Source organism: Natrix helvetica (assembly GCF_964273705.1).
Source record: "Natrix helvetica genome assembly, chromosome: 8".
Lineage (NCBI taxonomy): Eukaryota > Metazoa > Chordata > Lepidosauria > Squamata > Natricidae > Natrix > Natrix helvetica.
In genome coordinates this window covers 12,801,368-12,826,014 of record NC_138559.1, presented here as the reverse complement: position 1 = coordinate 12,826,014, position 24,647 = coordinate 12,801,368, and the positions used below count along the sequence as shown (strand labels likewise).

General features: G+C 39.4%; 1 protein-coding gene across 3 annotated transcripts in view; it reads left to right on the top strand.

Annotated features, from left to right (window-relative positions):
* Positions 1-22,371, top strand: part of LRRTM4 (leucine rich repeat transmembrane neuronal 4) — a 382,034-nt gene extending 359,663 nt beyond the window's left edge. The window contains exons 1-2 of one of the 3 annotated variants that reach the window (XR_014176021.1): positions 18,361-18,493; positions 21,634-21,761. Coding sequence is in view for 1 of the 3 variants with exons in the window: in XM_081960772.1 (XP_081816898.1) it covers positions 21,634-21,855 (222 nt within the window). In the remaining 2 variants the exon portion in view is untranslated. Of the gene's footprint in view, positions 1-18,360; positions 18,494-21,633 lie in introns of those variants that run through there. The other 2 variants (XM_081960772.1, XM_081960774.1) reach the window with 2 other exon arrangements.
* Positions 22,372-24,647: the final 2,276 nt, after the last annotated feature.

The window sequence follows — 24,647 nt, the reverse complement described above, 5'->3', positions numbered from 1 at the left end:
CAGTTGTTAAGTGAACCAATGCAGTTGCTAAGTTAGTAACACTGTTGTTAAATGAATCTGGATTCCCCATTGACTTTGCTTTGTCAGAAGGTTGCAAAAGGTTATCACATCACTCTGGAACACTGCAACTGTCATAAGTACGAGTCAGTTGCCAAGCACCTGAATTTTGATCACATGACCCTGGGGATGCTGCGAGAGTCATAAGTGTGAAAAATGGTCATCAACCACTTTTTCAGTGCTATTATAATTCTGAATGGTCACTAAATGAACTTTTGTAAGACAGACTACAGAGCCTTCTTCACCAATTGACCCATTTCAAGAACTGGTCAACAAGCTCTATCATTCCCCAGTCAGAATTACTCATGAATGACCCCTGGTTGGCACAGTGGTTAGAATGCACTATTGCAGGCTAACTTTGTTCATTGCCAAGAGTTCAATCCTGACCGGCTCAAGTTTGATTTACCTTTCCAGCCTTCCAAGGTCAGTAAAATGAGTACCTAGATTGTCGAGGGCATTACGTTGACTCTATAAGCATAGAGCACTGTTCATAACACACAGTAGTTCTGTTCAGCACTGTTGTTAACTTAATCTAAACCACTCTTGTAAACTTTATTTCCTTGGGAAATAATGCTGTAGAAAATATTTCAAAAGTAGTTTAACTTCTATTTAAACAACTCATGGATGCATTGGAATAAAAGGTCATTTGTACAACAAAGAGGTACCCCTTGTAGAATAAAAGCTAGAAACAGAAGAAGCAACAAAATGGCATTTTAAGACGGTTCAACACACTTATTCAGGCCAGAAAATATTAAAGGAATAGTATATTCAACAGTGCCATCAAGTGGTACCTGAATTAATAATTGCATGGCATACATACACTTGCAAAGTTAAGAATGTGCTGTTTTGATCTGAAGGGAGAATCTCAAAATTGCCTTTCCTCCTGTGAGATGGTTATGTAAATAACAGAGCAGAGAGTTTCAATCCTTTCAGACTTATTATTGTATTTATTTATCAGAATGATCACCACAAGACTAGCCAAGGAGGAGAAACAGCAATAACAACCTTGTTTATGACAATTGTGCCATCATTGAACCATCAGTGTTGTAAGCTGGACATGGATCATCACACCTTTTCTTAAATCATAGTAGGGTTTCCTTAATTTTGATTTGGCTTGTGTGGTCTCAGCATACATGGTTGCAAAGAAATTTAAATATGTTCAAATTTCCTGCAAGCTTGTTCTGATCCCAGCTGGGCTACAATAGTGATTTTAACACTTCCGTCTATTACAAAATAGACAGGAATTTTCAGCTTTCAAGATCCTTAACTTGGCCATTGGAGTGGGTCTAATGAAAACATCTGCAAGCAAACAACCAAGTTCAGAGAGCATAAGCACTCCACAGTTCATCCATGAGCCACAGACATTCTCTTCTACTGGAGTAGCTACAAAGCTCTAATGTAATAGCAAGTCTCTTGATTTGAAATCGGGCAGGACAAATGGCAAAAGCAGACTTGCACCATTGCATTGCAACATCTTCTCTTCTACTGGAGTAGCTACAAAGCTCTAATGTAATAGCAAGTCTCTTGATTTGAAATCGGGCAGGGCAAATGGCAAAAGAAGACTTGCACCATTGCATTGCAACATCTTCTCTTCTACTGGAGTAGCTACAAAGCTCTAATGTAATGTCAAGTCTCTTGATTTGAAATCGGGCAGGACAAATGGCAAAAGCAAACTTGCACCATTGCATTGCAACATCTTCCCCTTCTGTACATGGTTTGTATACATTCGGATAAAAGGGGAGAAGCTTGCATTACAATGGGAGGGTATTGCTTTTGTCATTGGGCTGCTTTCTGTGATAAAAATAAGCTAGTGGCGAAATTTGTTCAATTGACCCCTTGATAAGAAGATAATGAATATGTAATTCCTGAACTTGATTCACAGTAACAATGTCAAAAGAAAATCATATAGGTAAATTGACTTAAACAGAAAGCTTGTAAGCTTGAGTTCTCAAAATACTCACACAAGACTCAACGGCCAGTGACGTCACTTCCGGGATCGGACAACGACGGACGTGTTTGTCCGCCGCTCGTCTCCCCGGTTGGTCCCTTAGGGGACACAGGAGCCCTTGTAGGGGAGTCCTGCCGAAGGGCAGCTGGCCGAGGCACCCCGCATGTGGCGGCAGTCAGCTGGGGTGCTTTTTGGCTTCGCCTAGGAGCTGGGGAGTGGAGGGGGGGCGAGAGACAGCTTCGCACTGCCCGCCCTCTTGTCGGATGGCTCCGGAGGCTAAAAGAAAAGTTGGAGAAGTGCAGCTGGAGACTGAAGGTGGGGATCCTGACCGGCGCTCTTGGAGGATTTAGCAGAAAAGCAACAGTCACTTTGTGAGTTTTTTTGTGTTTCTGTTCTTGAAGAGAGATTAGAGGGGGGGTTACCATTCCCCCCTCTCGGACTAAGCGGCTTTGAAAATGGACCCTCGGGAAGAGAGAGGTTAAAAGACTGATTTGTTTGACTTTTAATTGAAAATGACTTTCACAATTGCTGGAAGACTCAACGGCCAGTATTTGTCCTACCGATAGATAAAATCTTATGTGTCAGACATGTAACTCTTTATTAGGGGTTTAGTTTCTTAAGTGATATTTCTTGTTTAGCCTTCACTTGAAGTTCTGCCCCATGTCATCTTCCAGGGGAAACTGCCTTGGAGAAAGATCTCTGTATCTATGAATGCATATGAGAAAGACCCATTTAGCAAAATAAATACTCTCTCCTTAGTACATAATTTTGTACCTCAGAGATCTGTAGAACATCTTCCAAAGGGAGTTCTCATTTGAAGACAAGAGTTTCTGGATCGATACGTTAATTGAAACAAACCCTTTGACGGTTGCACTTTTCAGAATTTTCCAATGCAGCGACTGGAATGCAAACATGCTTGCCAAAGTGGCATTTAGCTTGGAAAATAAGTAGGAAAAATGTATATAGTTACATGTTTGGTGGGTTTATTCAAAACCCATAAAAGTTGAAAACTCATACTGAAATTGGGTAGGAGAAATTGAGTCAAGAGAGCAAAGTTGGAAATTACATCCCCCCCTCTAGATTTCTCCATCTTTAGTATGAAATGAAACTATTTACCTGGAGAAAGTAAAAACACCATTTAGCCATCATTCAGTTATTTTTGATGATTTTTATTTTCCTTTTGAATAACATCACATAACTATGTTATACTGAAAGCACATTAAATATATGAGGTATCTCTCTTCCATACTTTTGAGTGAGTAAAATAACTATTATCAGATACTATCATCTTTCCCTTAAAGGAAGAGCCATTTTAACATCAGTATCTATCCTTGGTAATTTGAAGCACTATTGATACTTTTAGAGAGATGAAGAATGTGATTTCATGCTCTTCAATCCCAGGTTTTAAGCTTTCAGCCAGGACTGAAAAGAATTCATCAAGAGTTTTGGAAAAGACTCTATTACTTTTAGAATGTTAGGCAGAAAACTCTTCCATCTTGATAGTTTGCAGAAACTTGCACTTTGCAGAAAGCAGGAATGGGATGATTTGAAGCTGGGGTTCAAATAGGTGTGAAAAATTGTATGAAAATCAAAAGGAAATGTCACCTCCATTGTGGCTGTGTAGGAGACGATCAGGCAACCTGGGGAGAGGAGGCATAGTAAACACATCATTTGTCCTTGCATTGCCACAAGAGATCCAAGTCTAGCCTACCTTGAATTCTGTTGACCCTTATCTAATGCCACTTTAGTGTTAAATTTTAATCAGCCACATCAATGGCAGGTGTAAAGAAGCAGGACCAGTTGTAAGGGTGCAGCATAGAAGAGTTTGTTAAGGTAATGATTTGATAGGTGAACAGCTGCTGTAAGGCTGTAATACTGAAATGATGGTGCAATGTTAATGAGTCAGCAGGGTAATTTGACTCATTACCACTTTAAAAGACTGTATTGTAAAAGAGGCCTTGTTGGGGCATATCTCTCTCTGCTTCTGTGCTGTAGTTGATTGATTGCCTGACTAGTACATGTATGCATATATTCCTTGTAGATAAACCACTATTTGAAAGACAAACCTCTGTTTACTGTATTTGCTCCTGGGTTGTCTCAAAATAGTCACACTGTGTGCACTCCGACAGAGTTATTCAAGCCTATAAGTGAGAATCTAGTCAACTAAAATTCAACAGTAAATTGGAGCTAGATAAGGATTAACATAATTCAAGGGGGGAGAGGGCTGACTTGGTTCTCTCGGGGACTCTAAGCTGATGATGCATTTAACTCCCCCCCCCCCCAGCTCTGCCTGCTTTTCTCCTTTAGTCTGCCAAGTTAGGAGCTCAAATTCAGAAAAAAGGGATCTAGAAGCTTCTATAAAAGGGGTCTCACAGCTTCTATAAAGACCTCAAGGTTTGTGAAGATTAGTGACAAAACACCATTCAGTCTCTGCTTGGAAACTCAGTGAGATAAACTATCCTTACTTATTGATTGGCCACTTTGTCTCTTTCCAGGCTATGACAATTTTAGATTATATTCGTATTTAAAATTAATGACAATCTTATTTGGGAGGAATACTAAGGTTTTATCAGGCTGTTGACTGTTGTTGCCAGTCAATTTTACACTCTTCAAGTCATGCAAATCCTTTGCCTTTTACAAAATGTGTTCATTTTTTTTTCTGCATATCCATGTGTTAGAAGGCTGAAAGAACCAGAAAGAACAGGATTTTGATTTACCCAGGTACTTAAAAAGGAGGAATTTAAACACTGGGCAAGTAAATGGGTGTAGTGATGAGTTCATGAAAACCAATAGCAAATCTGAGGGAATCAAATTATCTTAATGATTTGAGCTTTGTATAAAGTTGAATCCAGGGGGCTGCAGGCAATTTCTGCATATCCTTCTACATTATGTAGACTAGGTCATTCCAATTAGTGGTTAGATTGTTTCACAGGATTATCATGCATCTCAATATTGAAACAATCAAGCAAAACTCTGTATGAGGGTGGTTTTATGAACATTTTTGCTGATTTTGACAAGCACAGATAACTCAGACTGACTCTGTTCACAAGTTTACTGTAAACATAGTATACCACAAAATCTCTCTCTCTCTCTCTTTCTCTCTCTTTGGCACTTAAACTAAATTATTCGAAAAGGAGATGATAGGCATCCAGTGCAATGAATGTTCAGCAAAATTATCTTTAAAGCAGGTTTAGGCTTCTCACCCATCATACAGATGGCCAAGGCACAGAATTTTTCTTATTTATATGGAGATGAGGCACACTGTAGCCAAGTCCAACCCCGACATGCATATCACAGAAAATAAGAATAGGTTGCTGATGATGGTCATTCAAAGGAGGGCTCGACCTCTGGATGAAAGCAAGCAGCAGAATGCATGATGATAAGATGGGATTATGTTCGTGAGATGGACAGTGGACAGCTATATGAATTAAAGAATGAACGAACGAACGAATGAATTTCTATAGGGAAAGTCCTCAAAATTATAAAGATTGGCTCACATATTATGCTAAATCATGGTTTGATTAAGCATGATCCTATGTATATAAGCCACACTTAACTGGGGTTGCAAGATTGACATGCAGTCAATCATATATTTTGTTTGTTTGTTTGCTTATCAAACAAAAATTACAAATTCAAATGAACAAAATGAAAAAAAAAACCTAAAATATAACAGGGACAATAGTCACGTTAATGTGTTTACATATAGGTTCAAAATCTATAACCCAGATTGGCTACAGACATCAATTTGTCAAATATCTGCTGACCATCAGCAACAATCCCACATGTCCCCTCTCCTATCTGAGTCCGATCCCGATACCTCTACCGTATATGATACTTATATGTGCAATGTGTGGTGAAAGCTTGAATGGAAAGATAAGGGTATGAGATACTTATTTCGGGATCAGAATTTACTGGCCAAATGCCACCCTCAGCAGGAAACCAATGACAATGTTCTCCTCTTGGGATTGTTGTAGTGTAAAACGTAAAATAAACCTCAGTTGTTATTGTACATCGGTTTGACTGCTGCAACCAACGTGGAAATATTTTAATGTTTTCTCTCTTCTGTGCTAAAACTCCAAACATAATTAAATAGTATCTCTTAAGTAAGTAAATCAAGAAGAGGATGATGTTGGTGATGTGGTGGTGGTGATAATGATGATCCAATCAGTTTTGTCTGACTCCTAGCAATTCTATGGGGCAGGTCTCTCTACATCAGTGTTTCTCAACCTTGGCAACTTGAAGTCCTGTGGACTTCAACTTCCAGAATCCCCCAGCCAGCATAGCTGGCTGGGGAATTCTGGGAGTTAAAGTCCACAGGACTTCAAGTTGTCAAGGTTGAGAAGCACTGCTCTACATCATCCAATTTTGCACTACTTCTTTAAGTTGTTCTGTGTTCTGGCTGATGCAAGCTTTGATGGTGAAGAGACACCTAGAGGTGTCTTCAATGTAAATGGAACCTAAAGAAAGGCAAGAATTGACATATGCATGAATCCCACAATTAATGTTGATGAATGGATGCATGAGAAGGAGGAAAGGAGGGAGGGAATAAGGGAGGGAGGAATTTTTGCTGCTCAAACCTTCTTTTTCCATTCTTCTTCTCAGCACCTTTGTGGAATATTAGACTGGGCTGTGACTACTCAGATCATGGCTGACTGGTTTAGGTTTCAGTTCACTTATTGACGTGAGGTACAGACATTTTTCTTTGTGCATGTCACATGCAAGAGGGCAGGTTAGCTTTTCCTGTAGAATTCTTTCTTTCTTTTTTTACTTATACTTGGAATTCATCACAAGCAAAAGGTAACAGCGGTACCGGGAAATTGTTTTGCATTTAGAATCATTGAAGCCAGTTAGATCAAAGATGAGATTAAAGTGTATTTGTTTTCTTGTTAATTCTTTCTCTCCCTCCCTCCCTCCTCCCTCACACACACACTCACACAAACACACACACACGCTTCATTTTCCAAAATATAGCATAGTCATATTCTGCTTCATCACTAGGCAGCTTTGAAAGGGACAACATATCGTGTTCTTCTAATACCTTTCAACCTGTCTTCCTCTCCCTCCTCTTGGGGAAAATGTTTGTGGAGTTTTGTTGCTTGAGGAAATTGGTTTTCATAAGGGACTAGAGAATGAATGTGCGAAATAAATAAATAAGGCCGTGGATTAGGGGAAGAGAGTGAGTTTAGCTATGAAAAAGCAACACGGCATCTTATTTTCCTTGCACAGACTGCTCTAGCTTCCCTTCATTACAATAACTGAAGCCCGATCATACTTATAATTCCTCTGAAGTGAATCGTATTTTTCCGAGTGAATTTTTGCATAGCATTCTACTTCTTTCTTATCCAGCTTATATCTCGCCCATTTCATGCACGTGCATCTGTCATCCTGCTTAAAACTTAAAAAATAATGGCAATTTTCTTTCCTAACGTATGCGTAGCACCATATTGGCGGAAAGAATGGATAAAATAGGCGGTTTCCTGTCCTTGAAAAGCTTTGAAAATTGCATTTAGATACACTTTTTTTAAAAAAAAAAATCTGCACTAACTATACATTTAGAGAGTTAAAATGAAAAGCTGCAGAACTGGCACCAGATGGAATTGTGAGATCAAAAATCGATGGGTTCCATTAATAGAAAGTCCCTCTTTATTAGGGAGTTGCTTGGGATGTCGTCCTGTTAATTCCAGGTGACGTACAATGGTGTTTCAATTTCTGTACTGCCAGAATAGATATTTGAAGAGCACTTTGCATGTTCTCACTTACATTTATTTATTAATTTATTTATTTTAATTTTCCTCCTGCGGTAAGTGCTTAGGTCTTTCCATTGCTCCTCAGAGATGGTCTGTCCAGATTTATTCTTCTCCTTTAGGACTATTTTGCTTTAGGACTATTAATTCTAAGCAAGGTTATGGCAACGTAATGATTCTCGAAGGTTTATATCGATGAATGCCACCGTTCACCACATATTTTCATATATTTGAACAAGTTGGCATGCTGCAAATCTAGCCTCAACTTTGGCCATGAATTTGATTTGCAAGAATGTTTCTGGGTCCCATGTACCGTGTTTTTCAGAATATAAGACTGAATCTTATTTCCTTTTAGACTTGAAAATAAGCACTTGGGCTTATTTTTCAGGCTCCATTCTGAATCCGTTCAGAATGGAGGCTTTTTGGTGAATGGGAGGAAAATGGAGAGGGAGATTTTCCTGAAAGTCATCATTCCCTCACCCTGTGCTGAGCTTGAGGAATGGATGACACAGGCAGAAAAATACCCCTTCCCCATTTTCCTCCCATTCACCAAAAAGCCTCCTGAGAGCCTCCCAAAAAGAGGGGAAACGCAAAGTAGTCGGCCATGGAGCTGCCAGCTTCAGGGAATCGGCCCAACAAGTAGAAGCATTGCGCCCAGAAAGAGAAGGGCAAAAGCGGTATTTGCGCTGCCCTAAGGGGTCAACAGGCTACAACTGCAGCCCGTTTCCCCTCCCTACACCCGAGCCACCACTCGTGCTGGCCATGCCCATCCCCCTGAGCTTATTTTCGAAGTAGGGGTAATATTAGGCCCACCCCCCAAAAAATTAGGGTTGGGCTTATTGTTGGGGTGGGTTGTGTTTTCTGAGAAACATGGTAGTTCTGAAAAGTCATATTAGAAAGTAAAAAAATAGATGAGAAGCTATAATCCAGAAGTTTGTTTTGAAGTTGTATTTTCCTTCTGCCTTGGAAAATAATAAGCAAATGGAGGAATGAATGAACCGGCAAAGATAAGTTGGATTGATAGAAAATAGAACTGCAAGAAAGCTACAATTTGGAGATTTAATGTATCAAAGGATATTTTTTTAACAATGGACCCTGAAATTAATTTTAGAAGTATCTGCTTCTATAGATAGGTAGACTGTGTTTAAAAGAGGCTTTGGAAGAGGAACAAAATCAAAACTGATTTGAAAGTGGATTTAACAATGACAGGCTATAAGAATAACATGGACATACGAAAGAAACTGGCTTGTGTCTTAATAATAAAATCAAATTTCATAATCAGAGCACAACATTATGCAATTAAAACATTATTTTAATTATGTCACCTTAATGCAGGCCATAAATTACTTTTCTGCAGAGAAGAACCATGGCTTCTCAATCTTTTGATCAGCGGGAAATTGTGTCATAATTTTCCTTCTTTCCTAATATAACAGACAGAGCAGAAGGGAATGAAAAACCATTTCTACAGTCTTAGATGTGACAAAAAAAAAATGGCTCCAATGACTGCATTATTAACGCCCTTCCCCTATTTTGTGTGTGTTGCATGCTAATAAGAAATAGGGCTTTGATTGCAGTCACAAAGCCTACTCATGATTTTTTTTTTGACACACACACACACAAACACAAAAACACGCTATAAATGTCTCTGTATTCTTGACAGGAAGAATTACCAGGAGTCAAGCTTAATTCAAAAGAGATTTTGCTGAAATGCTGAATTAAATTTGCAAATAGTCCTTTTGCTATATTTTACTTTAATTCCCTCCTGGAGTTTGTGCATGCCTTTCTTGATCAATAGGACAGTAGAGACATGCCTGATGGAATGGGAAAAAATCATTTGTTTAATACAGATTATTAACAGGGAAAATAAAAATAAATAAATAAATATAATGGTTTAAAAATATGCTTTGCCTGGAAGACTGGGGAAACGTCATTAATTTTCTGCTCGCCTGATCTCTGATAGACAAAACACCTATGGAATATGATTAAGGCAAGAGAAAAATGTATCATTTATTTTCTAATATTGGTTGTGCCCTTCCTTTTAATTTGCACACAACCTAGTTAATAGAACTGTTTAAAAGCTGTTTAAAGGAATTATAAAAGCAAAACAAGGGATTATGGACATTGCAGGGGTGGGTTCCGGATCCTGTTCCAACCGGTACGGTTGGAACGGGCCCAGCGTCACCCACATGGACACACACATCGTAATTGCCTGCGACGCTTCCGCAAGCCTCCGTGATGCTCCAGCTGCTCGGCGGAACGTCACGCAGGCACCGTACGCGCCATGCGTGTGCACGGAAGCGCCAACAGCTTAAAGGACAGGTAAGGAGCTCAGGCGGGCAGGTGGGCCCTCTGGAGCACTGTACTGGAACAGTACCCGGTGCTCCAGACAGGCTCCGCTACGCCAACATTGGGACATTGCCAACAATTTTTCAGATGTTGTAACTTGTTCTTGTAAACCAATGCACCGTTTTTTAAAAGTGTTAAGAATGTACCAATGTTTGTGAAATTGGTTAACTGTTTGTGACACTTTACATGACACCTTCATACTTCATTCATCTATATGCTACTACAGGCTGGCTGAGGAATTCTGGGAGTTGAATTCCACGCAACTTAGGTTAAGAAATGCTGCCTTTATCTGAACTATCCAAAGAGAGGAGTGAGGAGATGCTCCTTCTTGTGAAATGAGATGACACACACACACACACACACACACACACACACACACACTTTGCTTTTGAAGGAATGCAACTTCTCTTCCTTGTCTGCGAGCCATTGTTTGACTTGTCTGAAACAGTTGAGTTACTGTCTCTCCATGAGAGTCTAACTCTCTCAAGAGCTAATGAGACCAATATCCACCCAGGATAAAAAGGGAATCTCCTCAGCAGGATGAAATTTTGAATGCATTTTAGCCAATCATGCATATTTCTGTTCTTTTCTTTTTTTAAACTACAAGGAGCTAGCTGGATATTGTTCCTTCTATAAGTCTTTCTGAACAGTGACACACTAAAGCATTTCAGTTAAGAGAAGCACTTCTCTGGGCTTTCTATTATTTATGTTCAACCAGTTTAGTGGTTCCTATTCAACAGTGGATATACTACATTAGAAGAAAAGGCTGAAAGAAACAGAAGATGGAAATATTATATACGTGTGTGTGTGTTTGTGTGTGTGTTTGTGTTTTTGTAGATTTTCACGGGTATAGGTATGCTGGTCTTGTTGTATTCTTGTAAGATTGAGATTGTCTTGGCAACGTTTCAGTGAGGTCTCACTCACCATCTTCAGGCCAGCCAAAACCCAGCCTGAAGATGGCGAGCTGATAAAGGAGGAGAGCCTGTGGCTTAGTGGCTAATACAACTGCCTGATATGTAATACAGCCCAGGTTCGATTCCCAGCAAGGGTATGGCTAGCTGACTAGAGCTAAATAGCTTGAAATAGATATAGATGTTAATCTAATCTGATTCCAAGATCTGTTCTCTTCAGGGTTTGAGAAGTGGTGGAGGAACAAAGTTTGCAGAATATACCATGTATTTAAGGGTATAGGCAATGAGAGTTTGATCCAGTGGTTAAGACACCAGGCTAGAAAGCAAGAGACCATGAGTTCAAGTCCCACCATCGCCATGAAAGCCAGCTGGGTGACCCCAGGCCAGTCACTCTCTTGCAGCCCACCTTACCTCACAGGGTTGTGGGGTGGGGAAAACAGAAGGAGAGGGGTGTTTGATATGTTCATTGCCTTGAGTTACTTGTAAAAATAATAAAGGCAGGATATAAATAAATAAATAAATAAATAAATAAATAAATAAATAAATAAATAAATAAATAAATAAATACCAACGTTTTGTCCACCTTATTTTTTATTGTGTTTTTAATCAATCCATTTGAGTAAATATTTTTTGTCATTGTGACAACAATTGGAAAGAAACATCAAAAGAACTTAATTCTGCAACGGAAATTACAAACCGGATTTGAGGAGCTGTCCCCTGCTACATGTAACTGCCACCTCCTTTTTCTCCTTTTTAAAAAACATTTAGTTAGTTTACTTTATTGTCATTGCACCTTGTACAACGAAATGAAATGCCGTCTTCAGTGTACATTACAACTATAAAAATAAAACACAAACATGCATCTGCTGATAATGATTAGCTGTTCTTTGTACACATTGTCTAGGCCAGCGATGGCAAACCTTTTTTGGCTCGCGTGCCACAAGTGGGGGGAGCGTGGGGGGGTCGTGTGCGGGCGTGCCGCACCCATAATGCAACGCGTGATCCCCCAGTGCGCATGCGTGCACAACGCGCCCGCCCCCTGCCCATTTTTACATGCTTTTTTCGCCCTCCCCAGGCTCCAGAGGCTTTATAGGAGCCTGGGGAGGGCCAAAAGAGCCTCCCCCGCCCCCCCGGAGGCTCGGAGGGTGGTTTTAAGCGCTCCGAAGGCATCAGGGAAGCCTTCGGAGCGCTTAAAACCACCCTCCGAGCAACCCGGAAGTCACTTCCGGTTTGCTCGGAGGGTGGTTTTAAGCTCTCCGAAGGCGTCAGGGAAGCCTCCAGACGGTCCCCGAAGCCTTCGGAACGCTTAAAACGACCCTCCGAGCAACCCGGAAGTCACTTGGAGGGTCGTTTTAAGCGCTCCGAAGGCTTCAGGGAAGCCTCCAGACGGTCCCTGAAGCCTCCGGGGGGGGGAGGCTCTTTTCGCCCTCCCCAGGCTCCTATAAAGCCTCTGGAGCCTGGGGAAGGCGAAAAATAGCTTTTAAAAAGGTGAACTAAGCATGCGCACTGGCCAACTGACAAGGCAGCGCCTCGCGTGCCCTGACAAATGGCTCCACGTGCCACTTGTGGCACGCGTGCCATAGGTTCGCCATCACTGGTCTAGGCAGTTGTTTTTGATGTCATCATCATAATCAGTTACCACTTTTGTCCTTCTTTGGAGTGAAACGTTTTCTGTTAGGGAAGAATTCACTTGTAACCATTCTGGTCTTTCATTACAGTGGCTGGTAGGAAGAACAGGTCAGTTTCAGATTTTGATAGTTCTTCTATGCAAACATTTAAAAGAGGTGTTTTACTAAGAAATGACCTTTTTTTTTTGTACAGAAGCACTGGGGGGGGGGGTTGTTCTCTTTTAATTCCATGCAGAAAAATTCACCTGCAATTTTTTTGTCAGTTCACATTCATTTTGATGAAAGAGACCTGCCTTTCCAAATATTTTTCAAAGGAAAGAGAATATTGATGAAATTTTCATGGATGAGATGCGGTGTTCTTGCAATACTTTAATTATGTGTCAGCCCCTGGGAATACTGTATTTGAATATTCTGCCTTTCAATTTGTGGCATCTCTTCAGTGATCTACGGTACAACATCCCCAGATTAATATGTTTCAGTTCTGTTATCAGAAGAGGCCTTCTCCCATGGTGCTTTTTCAGAACATTAGGGAGTAGTTAGGGAGACTTCACTATGATGGAAAGACATGGAACGGTAAAAGCAACCCATCTCCAGTTATAAATTCATCTCACAAACATGTTCAAGAGAAGTTCAAAAGAAATCTCCAAGTTGATTACAACATTTGGTGTAACGAGAAGGGTTTTTTTTAAAAAAAAGCAAAGGGAGTTGAGAAGGTGCAAGATAGACTTTGACACATCACTCAACCAACTACGTACCTGATAAACAGGTGGCCTATTGTGATAAGGATATTTGTGGAACATGAGATAGAAGTTAAGATCACTCCAAAAGGGAAACATTTCCTGGAAAAGACAAGGAGACTTTATCTTCGATTAATCCCATCTTTGTACAATGTCTTTAAAAAGCAGGCGGTTCTTTTCTCTCTTTCTTTTAGAAAAATAGTACATAGGTAGAGAAGAAGAAAAATGAACTGTGTGTATCATCTTGGCTTGTAGCTTTATTTTTGCTCTTCATCTACAGCATGGGTGTCAAACTCACTGGGTCGTATTGCCGTCACGTGATGTTTCACAATGTTTTCCCCCTTCGCGGAACTGGGGTGGGTATGCCCTGTGTATGATGCATCCCGCCTGTGGGTCACCAGTTTGACACCCCTGAGCTATAGGAACACCCATTCAACGTTTAAGAGAACATTACAAACTTTTGAAATAATCCATTATTTTCTACAAAAAAAAAATGTGTGTATGCCACAGCTTTGCAGGAAGTTTAAGGAAAATGTGGTCTTTAACACAAATAATTACTTATTTTCTAGTGCCTTTGTCTATGAACATTTAGTTTCTGGTTGCCAACATTACAATTGTTTACAGGTTAGTTAGTTTAGAGGTTGCCAACAAGTTGCCCCAGAACAGGTTGCCACGTCTATCAAATAATTTTACCTTTCCCCCCATTTGGATCATTCTCTCTTGTAACATACAGTATCAAAACTGTAAGGTTTCTACCATTTAGTAGCAAGCTCTACAGAAGTGAAAACTTCAGATCTGAACATGAGCTAATTAATCCAAACCATTAGATCAAAATTCTTAACAAATACCAGAAATGGTCATCTAACCACTCAGTTCCTCAGTTAATAAAGTTAACCTTGGTACAAAAGAATAGATAGTATATCACTTAAGTCCTTGAACAGGATCTCCATCTCTTCCTGCCCTCCCCCCCCTCTAAGTAAGTTGCTCAGATCAACGGGATCTACTCTTAGGTAAATGTGCATATGATTACAGTATTTTACGATGATTTGCAACATTTCATCCTCAGAATTGACATTAAACTGGAATTTGAAAGAAAACATAATGCTCTGTTATAGTGTCTGTTGAAATGCTATCTCTGGATATTTGGATAAATGTGTGTATACTTTTTTTTTTTTTTTTTTTTGCTTTTCTCTACCAGAGACATGAGAAAATATTTTCAAATTGTCTTACATTCGTTCCGCCACATTAAATAAATGAACCATATATTTAACTGGATATTATTAGATGTGATACAAGTTGTGAGCATATAATTTGTTTAGAAGAAGCTAAATGCAGATAATATGAATAAGAATACAATCTGGTGATAAATAGCATGTCATCTTTCTTATTCAACAGAGATTTATTTTTGCAGTAGGCAAACAATGCTAGATCAAACGAAAACCCATATACGAGCATACACGCACAAAGACAATAACCTTTCACTAAGAAAGGAAAACTTAAGTATAGCATAGGATTCTCAGCTTTGGTATCCTTCCCTGAAATATATAATTTGACTTCTTTTGTAAGCAATCCAAGTCATCTCCCTCTATCCCGCCTCAGCAGAAACACTGATATTTTCACAACATGCATGTAACTAGCGATAAACAGGTACCGGTTGCAAAACTGTAGGGAAAATTAGTTGCGTTAAAAGGTTGGACTAGAATTAGAAGGGTCTAATATCATCCAAATAGGCTTTACTTCAGACTCTGGGTCCAGTATTCTTCTTATTAACAGCATCTCCATCTTGTCTTGATTTAATTTAATGTTCTTCCTTATTCTTTTTCATATTTCACATTTAAGCGATATTCAAGGCTTCTTGGGATTAGATGATAAGCAGTGAGCTGAGTTCATTTTGTATCAGAGGTAGCATTCAGCCAGTTCTGACAGGTTCTGGAAAACCGGTAACGGAAATGTTGAGTAGTTCGGAGAACCTGCAAATTGGCTGGCCCCGCCCCCTCTGCCTCCCAGCCGATCTTCTTTTGTTGCCCTGAGCAGGAAAATGGAGCTGGAAAGCAGGTTAGTGGAGTGGGGAGAGAATAAGGGTTTTGCAGTAACCTTCCCCCCTCCCCCAGGAGTGGGGAGGAAATGGGGATTTTGCAGTATCCTTCCCCTGCCATGCCCACAAAGCCACGCCCACAGGACCAGTAGTAAAATAATTTGAATCCCACCACTGAATGGTATACTGATGGCACCCCATTCCAAACTCCAAATGATCATAGATGCTTCATGCAGATGTTAAATTGCATTAAGGCTGATGGAACCCTGGGTGACATCATCTGGGTTATAAACGCTAATCCCTCAAGCACCTTCTGGGATGCATCCTGGCCATAAGGATCAGAACCCCTGCAAAAGAGTGCTTCAAGAACCAATTTGTGGTCCTCCATTTAGCTTCTGGTATAGATCATTCATCACACTGGAAAGCGTTCTTCTCAATCACTTTATTGAAGAATGAAGAGTTAGAGATTAATTCTAATGTTCTTCTGGATCCTGTTGGACAGAAAATGTTTCAACAGGAGTCATATAACTGCCTCCTTTAAGCAAAGGGGAAGCATATTCCCCACTCAAAAAAGTAATTGTCATCTCCCGCAACCAGGTCCTGAGCACCAAGTGTATAACAAAGAAATGGCACCATTGCCTTTCCATCTGTAAGAACAGAGCATGTTATTTTGAAGGTCACTTTTCTATGACCTGCTCTTATGCTGCAGTCCAAATCAAGGCAAACGCAATTAGCTGTTTGCAAAGAATGATCAAAACTGGTCACAGCTGTTGTGACTGTTCCTGATACACTTCTCTATGAAGAAGCAGTATAGCAGTACACTCCTATTCTGTGTAAACACACTGAAAGCAGAAAAGCAAGATTTGTTCTACACATGCAGTGTTGTGCACTAGATTTCACATTGCGTAAATGCCCTGCTGTTAGCTAGAACCATTTGTCCTAACAGTATCTCTATTTAGATTAAAAATTCTACAAGTCCACAATATTATTTTGGCTCCTTGGTGAACTAAGATTCTACTTGAGTTACAGTATGTTGGAGAGAAAAGGGTGATTGGGACCAATAAAGAACTTAAAATTTTCATTGAAGATGTTTTTATGGAACTAAATTTAAGAACAGTGAAGTTCTCCTGTCCAAGGGTTAATCCATAAAGATGCACCAACTAATGGTTCAGTGAATGATCAATTTGCTACCAAACATATTTTATTTCTTTCCAAAGAATAAAAATTTAGAGAATAGTGATGATGATATCTTTATGATTAAGAACATCCTTCAAGAACACCATTCTTAATATAACTACTGCATTCAGCAAGTTCCCTGAAGGCTGCAGTAATTATATCTCTTTATTCCACACTAATGGACTTATTGATTGTTACTTCTCTAAGTAATAGTCTGTAAGGTTAAGAGCTTCACCTGAAATTAGATTTAATATCTATCTGGGAAAACAGCACAATGACTAACTATGAAGAATTGTTGTCATGAAGAAACTTGATTCTCTATTTGGTGGAGAAACCCCAAGATTCTTAATAGTCAGAGGGTAGAACAATATATCACCCCATGCTTCTAGAAGATAAGGAGATGATAAGCTGCTAATATTTATTTATATAATCATTGTATTAGCTCCTTTAATTGAGGAAGCATCTCTAAGTATTTTGTGGCAAATTGAAAGATCTGTTTCTTAGAAAATTTTGCTGTTACAAATCAATTAGATCTAAACCTCCACACTTTTCTTTATATCTTATAACACATAAATTTAGATATATCCTTCTGCCATTGTTTAAATGGTGCATCAGTTGTCAAAACAGGTATTGTCTGAAACAAAAATAACATTCTAGGTAAAACATTCATCATACAAATTCTTCCCAACATGACAGTTATAATTTCTTTCGCCTTAACGTAACTTTTAAAACTTCATTCCATGTATTAACACAATTGTTTTCAAATAACATACGGTTCATCATGTCTTAGTAATACCCAAATATTTAACCACCTTCTCAATAACAGAACCATTTTATTCCTCAATTCTCTTTGATCTTGAATTGTTATATTTTTTTAAAATCTTTGTCTTCTGTTTATTAATCTTAAAACCTGTCAATGCACCATTTTTTAAAATTTACCATTAATAACTCAGTTCTCTTTAAATCTTCCAAAACTAACACCAAGACATCTACAAAAACTCTTAAGTTACATGTCTCTTTTTAATATTCATGCTCACAATCTTCTCATCTTGCCTTGTGCCTCTTGTCAAAATTTCAATAACTAAAAGAAACAAAGAGTGAGCATCTTTGACTTGTTCTTTTCTGTATCTCACAATGTTTGTTAGATCTCCATTAACAATTATTTCTGCTTTCTGTGAAGTTTCAATCAATCCTATTCATTTTCTAAAGTTCTCCTCAAAATTCGTATCTTCCAAATCTCAAACAAAAAAGTCTAATTCAAATGGTCAAAAGCCTTCTCTGCATGTAAAAAGATCAATGAGGCTTGTTCCTCATTATGTAGTTCCAAATATTCCAAAATATCCAACATAGTTCTAACATTATCCTTTACTTTTTAGGTAAAAACCCACATTGATCATCATGAACAAATTCTTGCAAAATTATTTTCAGTCTTTCAGCTAAAATCATAAACAACTTGGGATTAGTCAATAATGGAATTGATCTGGCATTTGGATCTGGCATTTGGATCAGGGTGCAGTTACTAAGGGTAGTCAATAGTTTATTTAAGGGGTAACGTTGGGAGAGTTGTTTGTTTTTAATCATCAGATTGCTCCACCTCTCTTCAGATGCAAGTTCAGAGGAGGAGGGTGAATTTGAGTTTGCAGAGAAAAGTGTGGCACTGAGTATGGGTCAGGAATGCTAGCTGATGAGGAGAATGCTAGCCTGATGATCCAGTCTCAGCTGGATCAATCGGACAAGCTTCTGGTTGAGGCTGATGGAGGTGAGCCCCAGCTGCAGCAAGTTGACCAGGTGGCTCCAGCCAAGAACAGGAAGAAGTTGAGATGCCTGAAAGCAATGAGGAGAAGGTGGAGTCCACACCTCCTCCTAATCTACGGACATGTAGAGCAGAAAGGAGAGAGGCAAACAAGGTTGGTCAATTGACTACTCATAAGGAGGCAATCTGGCCTCTCATGAAGAGCTGCATTGGCATTGCCTACTTAACTCTGCCCTGTGAGGACTTGGGTGCTGCTGGAGCAACATGCCCAGTTCTGTGCCTTGTGTGCTTGTGCCATGTATCCTTGCCTGTTAGACTCCTGGACTGCTTTTCTAGACTGTGTGTGCCCGTTGGACTCAGTTACCCAGTGACTGTTGCTGTATTGAACTTGGAATCTGGACCCGTGCAACAGGGGTGAGAACCTGTTTTGGGGTGTGTGTGAATACCTGTAGGACTCTTGCCATTTGTGTGGGTGTGGGGGAGGATCAGGGCCGCACATCCGGTCAACTTTGACCCAGAGTCGCTTGTGTGAGATTGGTAGTATAATGGTATGCTGGAATTATCTTAGGTGATTGGGGGGGGGGGGGGAGAATGCTGCCTAAGGAATAGTGAGACAAATGAAAATGAGGCTTAGAAAGGACCCCCCTCCAATTCTCAAAGCTATTAAGATTCTGATAATACAATCAGGTAAAAATAGCTCATCTGGTCATATTTCTGTCTGGCCTACCTGGGAAGGCTGGCTGGCTGGCAGGCTATATAAGTGCTATAAAAAAATAAATTTGGTGCTACTTCAGATTGCGCCTTGTGTTTGGCTAATTTTTTACAGACAATCTCTGAATCATTCACAATACTGTTTGAAGCCTGACAAACATTCCTCTTTCTTTCTTAAAACCAGTTTCCCCTGTTTTGAAAGTCTTCACTTTGTTTTCTTGAAAAACAAATAGGGTTTGAAAGGATTAAAAAAAAATCTTCGGAAGAGAAGTTGAATTTTTTTTTACTGCAAATGCAATTTAATGGGGCAACAACAATTCAGAATACATTTAGATTTAATGTTATGATTCAGAAGCTTTTATCTCCAATTTGGAGGAAAAAAACAAAGCCACAATATACAAAACAATACAATAGCAGAGTTGGAGTCCCTTCTTCTAGTCCAACCCCTGCCGAGGCAGGAAATCATATACCGTTTCAGACAAATAGCTATCCCACATCTTCTTAAAGACTTCAGTGTTGGGGCATTCAGAACTTGTGGAGGCAAGCCGTTCCACTGATTAATTGTTCTAACTGTCAGGAAATTTCTCCTCAGTTCTAAGTTGCTTCTCTCCTTGATTAGTTTCCACCCATTGCTTCTTGTTCTACCCTCAGGTGCCTTGGAGAATAGTTTGACTCCCTCTTCTTTGTGGCAACCTCTGAGATATTGGAACACTGCTATCATGTCTCCCCTAGTCCTTCTTTCTCTTAAGCTAAACATACCCAGTTCCTGCAACCGTTCTTCATATGTTTTAGTCTCCAGTCCCCTAATCATCTTTGCTGCTCTTCTCTGCACTCTTTCTAGAGTCTCCACATCTTTTCTACATCGTGGCGACCAGAACTGAATGCCGGATTCCACGTGTGGCCTTACCAAGGCATTATAAAGTGGTATTAACACTTCACGTGATCTTGATTCTATCCCTCTGTTGATGCAGCCTAGAACTGTGTTGGCTTTTTTGGCAGCTGCTGCACACGGCTAGCTCCTATTTAAATGGTTGTCCACTAGGACTCCCAAGATCCCTCTCACAGTTACTACTATTGAGCAAGGTACCACCTATACTGTAGGTACCACCTATACTATGCCTATCTGGTTAATATCTGCTATACTGCTGAGTTTTGTTTCAGGGTGGTGAAAAGGAGTGGTGGTGACTCAATTTCTGAACTAATCACAACACCCATTGGTGTTAGAACAGAAGACACCGAAAAAAGTCAACATGTCAGCCACAACTATTCAATCAAAGCTCTGTCCCTTTCTTTTCAACCAGGAAGTTTCAGTCATATTGTTTTGGCAGCCATCTTGAAATTTAACCTCTGTTGACACCCCTGGTTTATTTATTTTTATTTTATTTAGTTTGTCAAACATGTACAAGATAACAGGTATGAGTATAAACATGGACAAGGACAAAGGAAATGAGTACAAATAAATGGGACAGGAGGTCCACAGTAGACATTTTAAGGTTGAAGCTGTAGGGGTTTGAGGATGCAACAGCAGAATCAGGTAGTGCATTCCAGGCATTGACCACTCTGTTGCTGAAGTCGTATTTTCTGCAGTCGAGTTTGGAGCAGTTTACCTTGAGTTTGTATCTATTATTTGTCCACGTATTATTGAGGTTAAAGCTGTAGTGGTCATTAACAGGTAGGACATTGTAGCAAACAATTTTGTGTACTTTGCGTAGGTCAGACCATAGGCGGAGTAGTTCCTGGTTGTCCAAGGCCAAACTTTCAAGCCTGGTTGCATAAGGGATTCTATTGTGAGCAGAGGTTTACTCATTCTTGCAATCTGCAAATGGAATTTTGACGAAAGGCATTATCACTTAGGGGATAAGGGATAGTTTGGAACTGAAGAGTTTACTTAATGATAATTTGCTATCCCTCTCTGAAAATGATTGGCTGCTTACAGCCATGTGATTCAACTGCTAAATAAAATGTAAAAATGGTAAACTAAATGTCAACTGCACAGGAAGCCTTATCATTTTTTTAATCAATCCAGGAAATAGGATGGCTGGGGAGATAAAATGGATAGATGGATGGATAGCTAAATAGAAATCTGGCATAGCTTGCAGCATTTAATCTCTAGACCTATGAATGTATATCTAATTATATAAGCTACTTTCATGCCAAACTTTTTCATTTCATTTGAATGCTATATTCCCAATATCTCTGAGAAACACGCTATTTTCCTTATTCTGTTTTGTTATTATTTTTAATCTTGTGTGGATTAAATAGGCTTCATTCCTAGAGCTGTTCTTCAGCAGGTTTTTATTAGTAGCAATGTGCCTGTAGTACCTGTATTGGTAAAACCAATATTCATATTCCAAGATGCAGGAGTAGACAAACAATCCATAAGCTATACATCTAATTGAATCAATGTTTGACTTTAACAGCTTAAAAAAACAATTGCTTAGTGAACTATCACCGAGGTAAACAAAGGACTTTCCTTTAATAATTCAAAGCACTCTTTGAAGCACTTGTCGCAACCTACACTTTCTTTCTGATGCTAAGATTTAATATGTACTTTCTTCTAAAATTATGCTAATATGTGTCTTCCCAGGTCCCTCATCATATGAAGACTTTGCCCTATTACGGCTATGACCAACCAGTGATCGGATACTGCCAGGCTCATAAGCCTCTCCATGTAAATAAGGGATATGATACTATCTCCCGAGACCAGGCTGAAACCACCAACTTGGAGCTGAGTCGAGATCACAACTTCATCGCTACCATTGCCCGCTCTGCTGCACCAGCTATTTACATTGAGAGAATACCAAATTGACGGATCACCTTCGGAATGGAAATGAAGAAAAATATGTGGGAGGGTCCTTATTTTCCCCTCTGCAGGGAAAAACAGCCCTTCGATTCAAGACGCGAGAGGCGCAAGAAGACATTTTGAACCGTTCCAGTGGGAAAAAATGTTCTCAACCCAAAACCACAGAAAGAGAACAAAATGGCAGATGTCTCACAGAACACTGTGGAAATTCAATCTGGTGACCCGGCTATACAGATTGGTGAATTCCAAAATGTCCTTTGGTTTTAAACTGTTGAACAAACTTCTCGGTGTAAATAAACGAACAAAAAGATTATTGAATTCTTATATGAAAAAAAAAGAAGTTAGATTTCACTCTAGCAAGATAAAAGGATGGATTAAAAGTTGTGTTTGTATATTTGATTTTTTTTTCTACATTGCACGGTTCTGGTGGAAAAGAACCACAGATGCCACTTTGGGGTGCAGGAGGAGTGGGGAGGGAGGGTCTGCCAAATAGAGAATGAAGTATTATTTCTTTATAATTGTTTATTAGTCTTAGAGCAGGGGTGTCCAAACGTGGGAACTTTAAGACTTGTGGACTTCAACTCCCAGAATTCCAGCATGGCTGGCTGGGGAATTCTGGGAGTTGAAGTCCACAAGTCTTAAAGTTCCCAAGTTTGGACACCCCTGTCTTAGAGGTTTCCTTTAACATTCCCCCTCTTTTCAAATTGGAACATACCAAATCGATTTTTTTCTCACTTCTTTATTTCCTAAGAATGCAAGATCTGTCTTATAAATTCAAATTCCAAATATGGTGTCAAAGGCATTTATTGAACCAAACGGACACTGGCAATTTTGTAAAAGAACCAAGAGGCATAACTGACAAAACTTGGGGCGCATGTACATTTAAAACACATGCTGTACATTTTCGATGAGGAGGGTGACTTTTCCTTTTTTTCTTATCTTCATTGTGATTCATTGTTGGCACTTCTGTTACGTTTGAGGCTCTTTAAAAAGGGGGGGGGGTGATTAATGATGCAATATGAACTCACACTTGAACATGGAACTTCTAAATGTAGGGGAAAGGCAGGACTTTGGTTATAGAGATATGCATTACATACCCTACCTGTTGAAAATTATTAAGATGGGCTGACAAAAAGGAAGACTTCGGTGAAATTTTGAAGGAAGATGTGATTTAAAAGGGAAAAGTAAAGAAATAATGGAAGGATGTGTAACATTGTTTGATTTATTTTTAATTAATTATTCTGATCAGTTAGCTTTTGTGTAGTTTTTATCAATAAAAGAACAAAAATGATGGAGGAAAATAAACATATTATTTTGTGGTTGGGATGCCACACCTAAATTAACGATTGAATGTTTTCTTTAGCTGTTTTATATAGTAATAACTATAATAATTTAATCTACAAGAAATATGAATATATCCAAGAATACAATATGAAACCATAAAACGTGAGTAATCTATAAATAAAAACAAGATGATCCATATGTGTCCTATTTGAACAAAATTCTCAGCCATCTCCATCCCAGGCAGGAGAGCCTTCATATAATATAATAGAAAAGGAAGTCCTTGAATATTTGGTGGAAGGCAATTCCAGAAGCAAGAGACCATCTTTAAGAAGGCTTCATTATGGAGTCCCTGAAGTTGGCATTTCCAGATATTTGGGACGCTCAGCAAGCCCCTTGGATTAGATACCACTCAGAAAGCAGAGAAAGCAACCTGAGATATTAAGAGCCAAAGCTACATAAGATCCAGAAGCTGGCAGTTGTGTAATGATATGACATGGGAGAACAAGGCACTCCAAGGAAATTCAAGGAATCCCATGTAGTGCAAATTTTAGCAATCTAACTGAAAGGTGACAAGAGCATGAGTGACCAAGAAATTCCTCTTCCAAAAATGGCTGCAACCGGTTCACAAGATCTAACTGTTTGATGACCTCCTCTACTTGCTGTTCAAGTACCAGCTCTGAATGCAAGAGAACTATAGATGTCAAGGCTTCTCAATATCAGAAAGCACAAGCCCATCAAGGGTCAAAGATGGACTATCTCTGGAAAGGACCTCTGAATCCACAACTACTCTATTTGCTGAGATTTAGTTCAAGCTTCCTTCTCCCTATTCAATCCTTAATAGCTTTTGGGATTTGGGTCAGGTCCTCCTCTGAGTTTGGAAATATACTGAATATCATTAGCATGTTGGCAGATGATGTGTCCCCAAATGTTCCATGTTAAACAGGCAAGGGCGAGAATACTGTAACACCTGTTATGAAGCTCCCAAGGACCCAACCTCCCAGCATCACTGACTGAATCTAGTTGCTAAGAAAGGGTAAAATAATATTTCTCACTCCCAACATGTGCAACCAGCCCACCAGGATTCCATGGTTCATGGCACTGAAATGGCCAATAAATCAAACAAGATCAGGACCCTTTATCCAGGTCCTTCAGAGGCTTCAAGTTGGTCAATGAAGTTTTTATCTCACACCCTGAATCCTGATTGGAAAAGGTCCAGGAAATCAGTTTCATCCAGGACTCCCTGTAGCTGTAGTCCATCCATCTTCTCAACAATCACCCCCCTTTTTCTTTTTTTTTAAAAAGGAAAAGTTGGAGAATAGGTAAAAACTGTATTAAACTTCAGCATATAATGACTCTGCTGGACTGCCTAAATTTATAGCTCTCCTCTCATCACCTTTCTATTTTTATTTAAATTAACTATGCAATATGTGTGTATGTGTGCACATTTGTGGGCTTGTGTGTGCATGCTGATGTTACTATTTATTACTATTACTATATACATTTTTTTAAAAAAA